An 11643-nucleotide genomic window follows, 5' to 3' on the forward strand; every position below is an offset into this window, starting at 1 on the left:
TGGCCCCACTCTGAGCTGATGTGTGCGTCTCTCTATCTCTTCCCCCGATGGCCCCACTCTGAGCTGATGTGTGAGTCTCTCTATCTCTTCCCCCGATGGCCCCACTCTGAGCTGATGTGTGCGTCTCTATCTCTTCCCCCAATGGCCCCACTCTGAGCTGATGTGTGCACCTCTTTACCTTTCCTCCAGGTGGACCAGCTGAGCGTTGAGCTGCAGGCGGAGCGGAGCACCTCCCAGACCAGAGAGGGCGCCCGGCAGCAGCTGGAGAGACAGAACAAGGACCTAAAGGCCAAGCTACAGGAGATAGAGGGACAGGGCAGGTCAAAGTTCAAATCCTCAATCGCAGCCATGGAGGTCAAAATAAACCAGCTGGAGGAACAGCTGGAGCTGGAAAGCAGGTGGGGGCAGTATAGGAAGATGGGAAATGTAGTTAGAAATCACGTTGTCATGATGAACTCCATAAAGAACTTGGTCCGGCCCTGACAGACCTCTTCTCTGCCCTGACATCAGGGTGGTAGAACCAGCTTCTCCTTGATGCTGAGAGATAGTGCCAAAAACGACTGAGACCGTACCTTTTATATACAAGAGAGATGCATTCAGATTTTGCCGCTTGGTGTAGTGGGGGTTATGATGTTTTGACTGTTCCTCTCTGAGACTCGCCACTTAAACAGCGATTACATAAACATAAAGATATTTATTGGATGATTACAGCAGATGGGAGGGTCTCCATGTAGTAAATCTGAAGTAACATACTAAAACTCTGTGTGTGTGTGACGTTCTGTTGTGTGTTTCCAGAGAGAAACAAGCCAACGCTAAAGGCATTCGTCAGAAAGAGAAGAAACTGAAGGATCTCACCATTCAGATGGAGGATGAGAGGAAACAGGTTGAGCAGTACAAGGACCAGGTAACACCCGCCCAGAAACACACCCTCACCTAGAAACACACACACACCCAGAAACACACACATGCCCAGAAACGCACACACGCCCAGAAACGCACACACGCCCACTCCCTACCCCAGACAGAAACGAGTAGTGTATGTCTGTTGATGTGTATGACTGTGTGTGTGTTGTTGTGTATGTCTGTGTGTGTGTGCGCGCGCGCAGGCGGAGAAGGCTAACGTGCGGGTAAAGCAGCTGAAGCGTCAGCTGGAGGAGGCGGAGGAGGAGTCTCAACGTGTTGCCGCCGGACGCAGGAAGCTACAGAGGGAACTGGATGAAGCCACTGAAGCCAATGACGCCCTCAGTAGGGAGGTGTCTGCCCTCAGAAACAAACTCAGGTACCTGAAATGATGGCATGGTATATTTAAGAACTATGGAACAAAGTGGTGTGGTGTATGGCCAGTATATCATGGCTAAGTGCCTGGTCTGACTTTACAGGGCTTCCCACAATCAGCATTCAGGCTTCAGACACTCCAGTTTCTTATATACAGTACAGCAGCCAAAGTCTGTACACGCATGAATCCTTCTGCTGCTTCTCTGTTAATGTGTACACGCTGATCAAACTACAGGCAGACTTCTGTGTTTCAGAGATTAGTACACAGTATGAAGTTTAAGTAGTGGGTTGGGCAAATTTCAGACACGACCCATAACCCCTAAACTGTATTTGATCATTTATATCCCTTAGCCTTTCACCCTTTATTGCTGCACTAGGGGAGATGTTCTGTATTTTAAAAAAAAAAGGTGGTTCCGCACCAATGCCCAACAGAATATGAATTTCCGAATAATAATATGAAAAATAGAATTGGCTGTTCCTGTCATGGTGTAGGATGGAATCGGGACACACAGACTGGGAGAACAGAGGACATTTAATAAATTAAACAAAACGGACAGGAACAAAACAGAATACTTAAAGGAACCAAAACAGAACTACGTGACATTGGGGTATAACCAAAGACCAACAGGATACAAAGGGGGAACAGGAAATTAGGGTGGGTGATGAGGGAAAACAGGTATGGACAATGATCAATAAAAACAAGTGATGAAGTGAGCAAGCCTGCCGTGCCAGGCTGTGACAGATCCCCCCAAAAAAATCTAACTCCGGGTTTGATGTTATTCTTAGCCTTGCTAAAGTTAGCTTTGGGCTCTTGGTTGCTAGCTATAGAGAGCTAATCTAAATCCTCTTTCGCTTCTTTGCAGTTTTCATAGTGTATGCTGTAGTAGACAAGGCGGAAATCAGCAGTTTGTCATCCTGGTCTCTAACTGTCATTATAGTTTCTTACAGTAAGCGAACTTCGCTCCCAATGTCATACTTATTATATGTACACACACACAATGCAGAGGTGACTTTAGGACAAGTCTGTGAGTGTCTGTGAGTTTTGTGTGTTTTCTTATTTAACCTTTATTTTAGCAGGTGAAGTCCTGATGAGACCAAAAGTTTCCCAAGTTTCACAGGTTTTAAACAATAGAAAGTATTAGGGGAACACCCCCTAAAAACAAAAGAACATACAATTCAAAACATGAGGCACCAATTATTTCAGTTCAAAGTGATCTTGTGGTTAAATGTGTGTAGATTGATGAGGAAAAAATCTAACTTAATCAATATCAGAGTACGGCTGTAATGTTACAAAATGTGGAAAAAGTGATTAAATACAACACATCCTCCACCAGGTATACACAACACATCCTCCACCAGGTATACACAACACATCCTCCACCAGATATACACAACACATCCTCCACCAGTTAAACACAACACATCCTCCACCAGTTAAACACAACACATCCTCCACCAGTTAAACACAACACATCCTCCACCAGGTATACACAACACATCCTCCACCAGGTATACACAACACATCCTCCACCAGGTATACACAACACATCCTCCATCAGGTATACACAACACATCCTCCACCAGGTATACACAACACATCCTCCACCAGGTAAACACAACACATCCTCCACCAGGTAAACACAACACATCCTCCACCAGGTATACACAACACATCCTCCACCAGGTATACACAACACATCCTCCACCAGGTATACACAACACATCCTCCACCAGGTATACACAACACATCCTGAATGATGTTTATGTTCCTCCTTTTCTCCCTCTTCCTAATCTGTTTCCTCTGAATCTGACTTGGCTTCAAACTTTGCAATTTGTCGTTTAGATATTAACCTGCCAATATTAAACACTTCTCTACTTTCTTCTATCTAAATTCTTACTTACTTACTTACCTACTTGAACATCAATATCAGGATCATAACTTTACTTGGGCATCTACAACAACTCTTATTCAAAAACCTTTCTCAAATATAATCCACTATCTTCCTCTAGGTCTTCCTGAAACCCTTATCAATTCTCACATTGGGCCTCATTCACCAACCATTCTTAAAAAGAAATATCTTCTTAAAACCCACTTACCCAGTCTCCACAAAGATTCTGACATTCACCAATGTTTTTTATTTGGGATTTGTTGGTAAGAACATGTAAGAACATAATCTATGCACACTCAAGAGCACACATACACACATTTGAGTGCTGAAATGTTTGTGCCAAATCATTTGTTATTGCGATTTCTTAAATTCTACAGTTTTATACTACTTCGCTGTAAAATTGTCTCAAAATTAGATAATTTTCTCATGCATTAACATCATGCCAAGTTTGAATATTTAGCTAGACACCATTAAGCATTGTGTTAGACTGACTAACATTCCTTTGAAGTTTACTTCCACCACAAATAGCATCTATGAATTGTATGGCTTTTGCCACTGGTTGTTTTTATTGCTTAGAAGCCAGTAATACTAGTATCTTACTACTTAGAGTAGTCATAAGAATTGAGCCCAAGCTAGCGAGACTGAAGACGAAATGTACACTGCCAAAGCTATTTCATTTCGTGGCACAATAACTTTCGTTTTTCTTTCATACACGAATGACATTGATGCAATAACTGTCAATATAGGTGACTTTTTCGTCAAGTGAAAAGACGACAGAATCGTAGAAACCCCTCCTCTTTTACTGCACAAGGAGTTGTGCTCTAGTTTAATCCAAAAAGCATGCAGGGATGCATACTTCAAAAATCCACCAGAAGTAGTAGACCATCTGGGAACTTTTGCCATACTATTTTCAGGAAACTATGGTTAGGGACATACTAATCTTCTCAAATACTAATCTTGCACACTATATAGTATGCAAGCATGCAATTTGAGATTCAGCCCATGTGTGATTTATTTATTTTTAGTTTTACAGTTGTGCTCAGAAGTTTGCATACCCTTGGAGAATTGGTAATATATGTACCATTTGTAAAGAAAACATGAGTGAGTAGGCAAAACACATGTATTTTATTTCTTATGGGATTTGCCCATGAGTCTTGGCAAAATGCCTCCAGGTCTTTGGTCGTCTTGCATGAACCATATTTGAGATCTCCCCAGAGTGGCTAGATGATATTTAGGTCAGGAGACTGATGACCCCTCCAGAACCTTCACCTTTTTCTGCTGTAACTACTGGAGGGTCAACTTGGCCTTGTGCTTAGGGTCATTGTTGTGCTGGAAAGTCCAAGAGTGTCCCATGCGCAGCTTTTGTGCAGAAGAATGCAAATTGTCTGCCAGTATTTTCTGATAACATGCTGCATTCATCTTGCCATCAATTTTCAAGATTCCCCGTGCCTTTAGAGCTCACACACCCCCAAAACATCAGTGAGCCACCACCATGCTTCACAATGGGGATGGTATTCTGTTCACTATAGACCTTGTTGAGTCCTCTCCAAACATAGCACTAATGGTTGTGACCATCAGGTCTATTTTGGTCTCGTCACTCCAAATTACAGATTACAGCAGCCTGTATTTCTCCTGAGGTAACACCTGTGGGTTTTTCTTTTTATCCCAAAGAATTCTTCTAGCAGTTTTGGCTGAAATCTTTCTTGGTCTACCTGACCTTGGCTTGGAATTGAGAGATCCCTGATATTTCCACTTCTTAATAAGTGATTGAACAGTACTCACTGGCATTCGCAAGGCTTTTGATATATTTTTATATTAAAAAGACATTTATTGCAATTAAAAAGCCACAGGTGTGGGAAATTCACCTTTCATTTTCACCTGTGTGTCACCTTGTGTGTGTGTGTGTGTGTGTGTGTGTGTGTTACAAGGCAAAACATTGTAGGGCATTTGGGAGATTTCTGTTATCATTATGATTTAAAAAGGAGCCAAAGAACTATGTGATAATAAATGGCTTCATAAGATCACCATCCTTAAATAAAATACTTATTTTTTTGTATGATCAGTCATATTTTCTAAATCAATGCCAACATTTCACAATTTCTGCCGAGGGTGTGCAAACTTATGAGCACAACTGTATCTAACCAATATTACAGTAGTAGTGCTACAGTACGTGCTTGCTAGATAACACTGAAAACATGATAGTGATTGATTTGAAAGGAAGGACGCCTGCCAAAATGATTTGCACTATCTATGAAGCCCATTGTTCTTCAGTCTCTTCCTAAATCTCCCTCTCAATAGCTTCCTGAAACTTTCCCCATTCTCTTCCTGAAACTCTTCAACATTGGGTGTATTTTCCTCAAACTCTAACCCATTATCTCTTGCTCATCCTAAATCTTTTCTTTGCCTTGATTAAATGAGGGGCACAAATATAATGAGGGGCACAAATTAATTACCTATATCAACTATTTTATTTTCCTTTTAATTCTTATTCTGGTGTTCCCTTCCTCCTTTATTCCTTCGTCTCTGCCTGTCTTTCCTCGTATTTCCTCTGCCTCTAATTTCGACTCTTCCCGGCATTCCCATCCTTCCCAGGCGAGGAGGGGGAAGTGAGTCATCTTTCAGCACCAGTCCTCGCCGTGTCAGGGGCGTTGGGAACGTCAGCATCACTGGGGCTGGGAGCCGCAGGAGCGGAGCTGGGAGTAATCTAGGGAACGGGGATAATTCAGAAAACACCTATGACGTTCCGGAGGAGGAGGAGCCAATGTTCTCGTCCACCCCACCTCCGGAGGACATCAACGGAACCTTGCCGGACGAGTAGGGGGGGGGGGGGTCACTGCTGTCCTTCTACATACTCTGCCCATCCCTCCATCACTTCTCTCTGCCCCACACAAAATGCCTTTCCTGTTTAAAACGCTGTTCTACCCATCTTTTCTATCATCCACCCATCCATCCTTCTGTCTCCCTCCCCATTATTAGCACTACAGAATCTATGCATCACCTGCGTGAGGTAAATAGTTATGAATGTTATCAATGTGCCACGTGGCCTCTTTTCAAACAGAATGTATTTCTTAATTTGATGAAACTATGTCTACAGCATCTTCTGGATACTGTGCACACTCAGCGGTTAGTTTATTGTCTGCGTTGAGTGTCTCTGAATAATAGTGTCTCTGAATAGGAGTGTCTCTGAATAGGAGTGTCTCTGGATAAGAGTGTCTCTGAATAAGTGTCCCTGGATAAGAGTTTCTGCTAGATTATTTAAGATGCAATAAACTGGTCACTGAGGGTATATACTGAGTGTATATTCCTGGAATATTCCTTTTATTTTGGAGGTTATATCTTTCAATCCTTAAGATTTTTCCCCCTCTATATAGAATTAATAATTTAACTTCCTTGTCTTTTTCAAGATGTTCTCTATTTTAGAGTTACCTAATTAATCTGGCAATGTAATGAGAATTTGGGACACTGCAGTAAACAGCTAACCCAATGTACAATGCTTTAAGATTTATTAATTCATAGTACATATCTTTCCAAAACCAAAACACTACTACCACCACTACTACTACCACTAGTACTACTACCACTACTACTCCCACTAGTACTACTACCACTACTACTCCCACCACTATTACTACTACTACTACCACTACTAATACTAATACTATACTACTAATACTACCACTGCTACAGTTTTTCTTTGATACCGGGTCCATACAAAATAATAATATTGTTTTTCTACGATCATACTAGTTAGCCAAACTATTCATTGCTATGAAATGAGAAGGAGGGCACGGTGGCTTGTTTTGCAATCCACGTTTGTGTGTTCTTGGTCCGTCTGTGCTCTAATTCCACAATATTGTGCATGCTATGGCTTTGATACAGGAAGGCCCAAGGTCTATAAAATAAACAATTGTTGAATAGTTTTTGAAAAACACCATAATATTTATTTGAAATGAAATAAATTACTTTCAATCCCTGTAATTTTGTGTTCCTTGTCAGGTTATTTTAGTCATACTTGTTGTTATTCTCTTCTGTTGTTGCGTATCAAATAATGAAATAATTTCTATTTATTTATTTGTAGAAATAAAAGTAGATTTCCTCATTTTTATTTTCTACATATGTATGAAAATAAAAATGAGGAAATCTACACCACAAAAACGAACAAAAAGTTTTGATGGAATTTCTACACCCCTGTACGTCTTCACATTTTGTTTTATAAGTACAAAAAACACCATACACAACAATATTTAGGGGATTTTATTATTTTGTAAAATATTAGTATTTATGATTAAAAAAAAAACGTAATTGACAGAAACTCTAGTAGCCCTAGTAAAGCAGTTGTCTCTCCAGTACCACACAGGGATAACAAAAAGAATCCACGCCCTCCTGAAAGGTGTAGGTGATGAGCAGTGAGGCTATTTTCTCAGATTCTTCTTTTATTCTTCTTTTTTGGCGTTGGTCCACATGAGACCATCTGACTGTCATGTTGTCACCATCCTTTGTACCCACACACTGTAGCTTTACTGTCTCTCCTGGATTAGCATACAGAGTCTTTGTTTTATCTGAATCCCTGCAGACCAAGAGATCAGCATCCTGCTCTGACATCCTACCATGCTTCCAACACTCCATTCTGTACTGGTCGCCATCTGACTGAGTTAGACTGTTGATCTTGATATATTGATCAGCCGGATTCCCCAGTTCCAGACGATCCCCAAACTCTGAAGTCAGGGTGGAATTCTCAAGTGGGTCTGAAGTGTTCCACAGCAACAGCTTACCTTCTACGGATAATCTGAAGATCCAACAATAGTCTACATCATTAGGAATGTCAAATATAAAGGAATCCCCTTCTGTTACGATGTACTGGTCTGCATGGATGGTTCTGATCAGAACAGCCAGTCAAATATTTTATGACCCAAGCCATTCTACTCAGATACCTGTCTCTGTCTGTCTGGTAAAGCAGATGTCTCTGCTGATGTTTAAGTCCTACCCAACACATTTGGGGTGTGTTTGATCCTTCCTGAGTTGCTGGATGTTGGAAGTGACAAAGCTAGTAGTTAAAACTCCATGATTTGACGCAGATTTCTTTTAAAGAAAAATTAATTTGTCGCGTCTGTAAAACGTATCAACAAGCCATCTTCAGTCCAGACATATGTAAACCTTTAAAATATAATTTTACAGTTTTCTTCAAAATCTTGAAACTAATGCCTACAAATGGGTTTATTGTTGAGTGAATAAAAGCAGCAGCTGTTCACATGTTTCAAGACAGATGTCTAGCGACAGAGCCTGTTGACAAAATGACAGAGGTGGAATAAATGTATAACAAGAGCTCTTGAGTTTAAAGGATGAGGAGGTTTCTTCTAGGCCAGGGAGTAAGTGTGTAAGTGTGGGAGGTTTTGAAAAGAGGGAGGAGTATTTAAATTCTAGCCACAAGCCCTCAGTATTGGGAGGAGCAGCTAGTTTGAGCCACGTTCACATTGTATGCATCAACACTGTATGCATCAACACTGTATGCATCAACATTGTATGCATCAACATTGTATGCATCAACACTGTATGCATCAACACTGTATTCATCAACACTGTATGCATCAACACTGTATGCATAAACACTGTATGCATCAACATTGTATGCATCAACACTGTATGCATCAACACTGTATGCATCAACACTGTATGCATAAACACTGTATGCATCAACATTGTATGCATCAACACTGTATGCATCAACACTGTATTCATCAACACTGTATGCATCAACATTGAAATTAGCTAACAATGCCGTCAACCCATTAACACACAAAGTAAAACATTTTTGGGATAAATCCAATGCTGTCAGACATTGGAAAGTAGGGGCGTTTCGGCTGTTAGTTTATAGATAGCCCCCAGTCTGTGACTGTATTTGAAAATAGGAAAATATATCTGTGTAAATCCTGTAGTGTGAGTTAGATAGAACTGTCGTCTGATCAGCTGTGTTGCCAGAAATAAAAGACAACCAGGCAACGTAACCCAAACGTTATAATGGCAAGGCCCCAGGAAGTAATGCGTCTGTATACAAAATACTCCTCCATTATGGTCCCTGTTTTTTCTACTTCCATTTTGTTAGAGAATTCTTTATTGTTAGAAACTTGACAAGACTTTAAAAAACATCTGTTACCTTACAAAAACGTAGTGGTCACTTTATTAGGTATCCCTATTTAGTGTTGGGGACTTGCTTTTCCCTCCTGATCAGCCTGAATTATTTGCTGCAAGGATTCAACAAGGTGCAGGAAACATTCTATAGGGACCGATAGCATGACCCAACAACATCACGCCGTTCCTGTGGATTTTTCGGAAAAGTTGCAACTCATCCCAAAGGTGCTCTATCTGTGCAGGCCATTGGAGTAAACTGGAAGTATCCATTTGCAAACAAGTTTACTGTGTCCATAAAGGGATACACCTGGTCAGCAACGATGCTTTGGTACGCTGAGACATTGAAATTATGATAAATTGGTATTATATCCACTCCAGGAATATATATAATATATTATATATCTCCTCTATCTCTCCACACTGTCTCTATTAACACATGCATGAAAATATACCCCACAAAAAAGAGATGATTATCCTAGAGTGACTAACAGCAGAAATTAAAGTTGAGTGCTTGCTCAAGGGCACAACAACATATTTTTCATCTTGTGGGCTCAAGGAGAAACATTTTGATTTCTTGCCCAATACTCTGAACGCTCAGCTACCCACCACTCAATGATCATTCCTCTGAACTGTATCCAATGATCTGTTTTCCTCTGAGTTGCTGAAGGACTGAGGGATCAGAGAAGAGTGAGTTAGGTCACATGGTCAACTAACACAGATAAAAACAGGATGCTGATGTTTGTGGTCTGAACATTTTAAATATGTTGGTAACAAAAATATGCTTGTGCTTGCACAACGTGTGGACCACGGATGTCTTTCTTTTAAACCAATCATGCTCCGACTAACTTCTACTTAGACCAACTCAGAGGTCTTGTGGTCAGTGTCCCCCCTGATATCAGAGGTTCAGGGACCCTAGCAGTCAGTATGGAGAAGCGGGTGGTGGGGGTGCAGTGCTCTTAGTTTTGCTGACGTTTTGTGTTACATCTTGAAGGTTTTGTTTATTTGTGAGTCCCAGAAGAAGGAACAGTGTCAAAGGTCAAACACATTATTATTTACATTACAGGCATAAAACAGAGAAACACTCCCTGCTGTCATCGATCATTACATAATGATCTGAGCAAAGATGTACAGTGTATTACAGCAAATACAGGTCCAATTGACTAAACATCAGCCAGGACTTGTTACATTAATTAAGTTAAAATTAACTGTGGAGGACATTTGGGTCTTAAAGGGGTGACTGTGGAGGACATCTGTGTCTTAAATGGGTGACTGTGGAGGACATCTGGGTCTTAAAGGGGTGACTGTGGAGGACATCTGTGTCTTAAATGGGTGACTGTGGAGGACATCTGTGTCTTAAAGGGGTGACTGTGGAGGACATCTGTGTCTTAAATGGGTGACTGTGGAGGACATCTGGGTCTTAAAGGGGTGACTGTGGAGCACATCTGTGTCTTAAAGGGGTGACTGTGGAGGACATCTGTGTCTTAAATGGGTGACTGTGGAGGACATCTTTGTCTTAAAGGGGTGACTATGGAGGACATCTGTGTCTTAAAGGGGTGACTGTGGAGGACATCTGTGTCTTAAAGGGGTGACTATGGAGGACATCTGTGTCTTAAAGGTGTGGTTATTTCAGACAAAGTTGCTCTTCTATCAACTTGAATCAGTCGGCCCATTCTCCTCTGACCTCTAGCATTAACAAGGCATTTTCGACCACACGACTGCCACATACTGGATGTTTTTCCCTTTTCACACCATTCTTTGTAAACCCTAGAAATGGTTGTGCGTGAAAATCCCAGTAACTGAGCAGAAATACTCAGACTGGCCCGTCTGGCACCAACAACCATCCCATGCTCAAAATTGCTTAAATCACCTTTCTTTCCCATTCTGACATTCAGTTTGGAGTTCAGGAGATTGTCTTGACCAGGACCACACCCCTAAATGCATTGAAGCAACTGCCATGTGTTTGGTTGATTAGATAATTGCATTAATGAGAAATTGAACAGGTGTTCCTAATAATCCTTTAGGTGAGTGTAAGTCAATAATAATATTTACATTGTTGTAACGTGGTGGTCGAGTAGAGGAACCAGGCACAGAATTGCTTTCAAGTAGTGGATTTTCATCAAACAAACAACGAATGCAAAACATAAATTTATATAAATTAAATTGCTGACGTAACAGCAAACCAAAACCACCCACCAGCTACGTGCGACATACAAGCGACAACAACTGACAACCGTGGGGAGCAGAGGAGATACATTTAAACACTGACTGATGGGATGATTGGGACCTGGTGTGCATGATAATGGCAGACAAGACAATGAATGAGTCTGGGGTGAGTTCATGAATGACCGGGAAA

At 41.1% G+C, this 11643-nt stretch overlaps 1 protein-coding gene across 1 annotated transcript in view; it reads left to right on the plus strand.

Moving 5' to 3' along the window:
* The window catches only part of LOC105029652 (myosin-11), a 34003-nt gene extending 27243 nt beyond the window's left edge, over window positions 1–6760 (plus strand). Inside the window, exons 42-45 of the mRNA XM_010903133.5 lie at window positions 190–398; window positions 796–904; window positions 1107–1279; window positions 5757–6760. Of these exons, the coding sequence (XP_010901435.3) occupies window positions 190–398; window positions 796–904; window positions 1107–1279; window positions 5757–5982 (717 nt within the window). The 3' untranslated portion in view covers window positions 5983–6760. The remainder of the gene's footprint in view (window positions 1–189; window positions 399–795; window positions 905–1106; window positions 1280–5756) is intronic.
* Window positions 6761–11643: the final 4883 nt, after the last annotated feature.

This window comes from Esox lucius, chromosome 11 (assembly GCF_011004845.1).
Source record: "Esox lucius isolate fEsoLuc1 chromosome 11, fEsoLuc1.pri, whole genome shotgun sequence".
Lineage (NCBI taxonomy): Eukaryota > Metazoa > Chordata > Actinopteri > Esociformes > Esocidae > Esox > Esox lucius.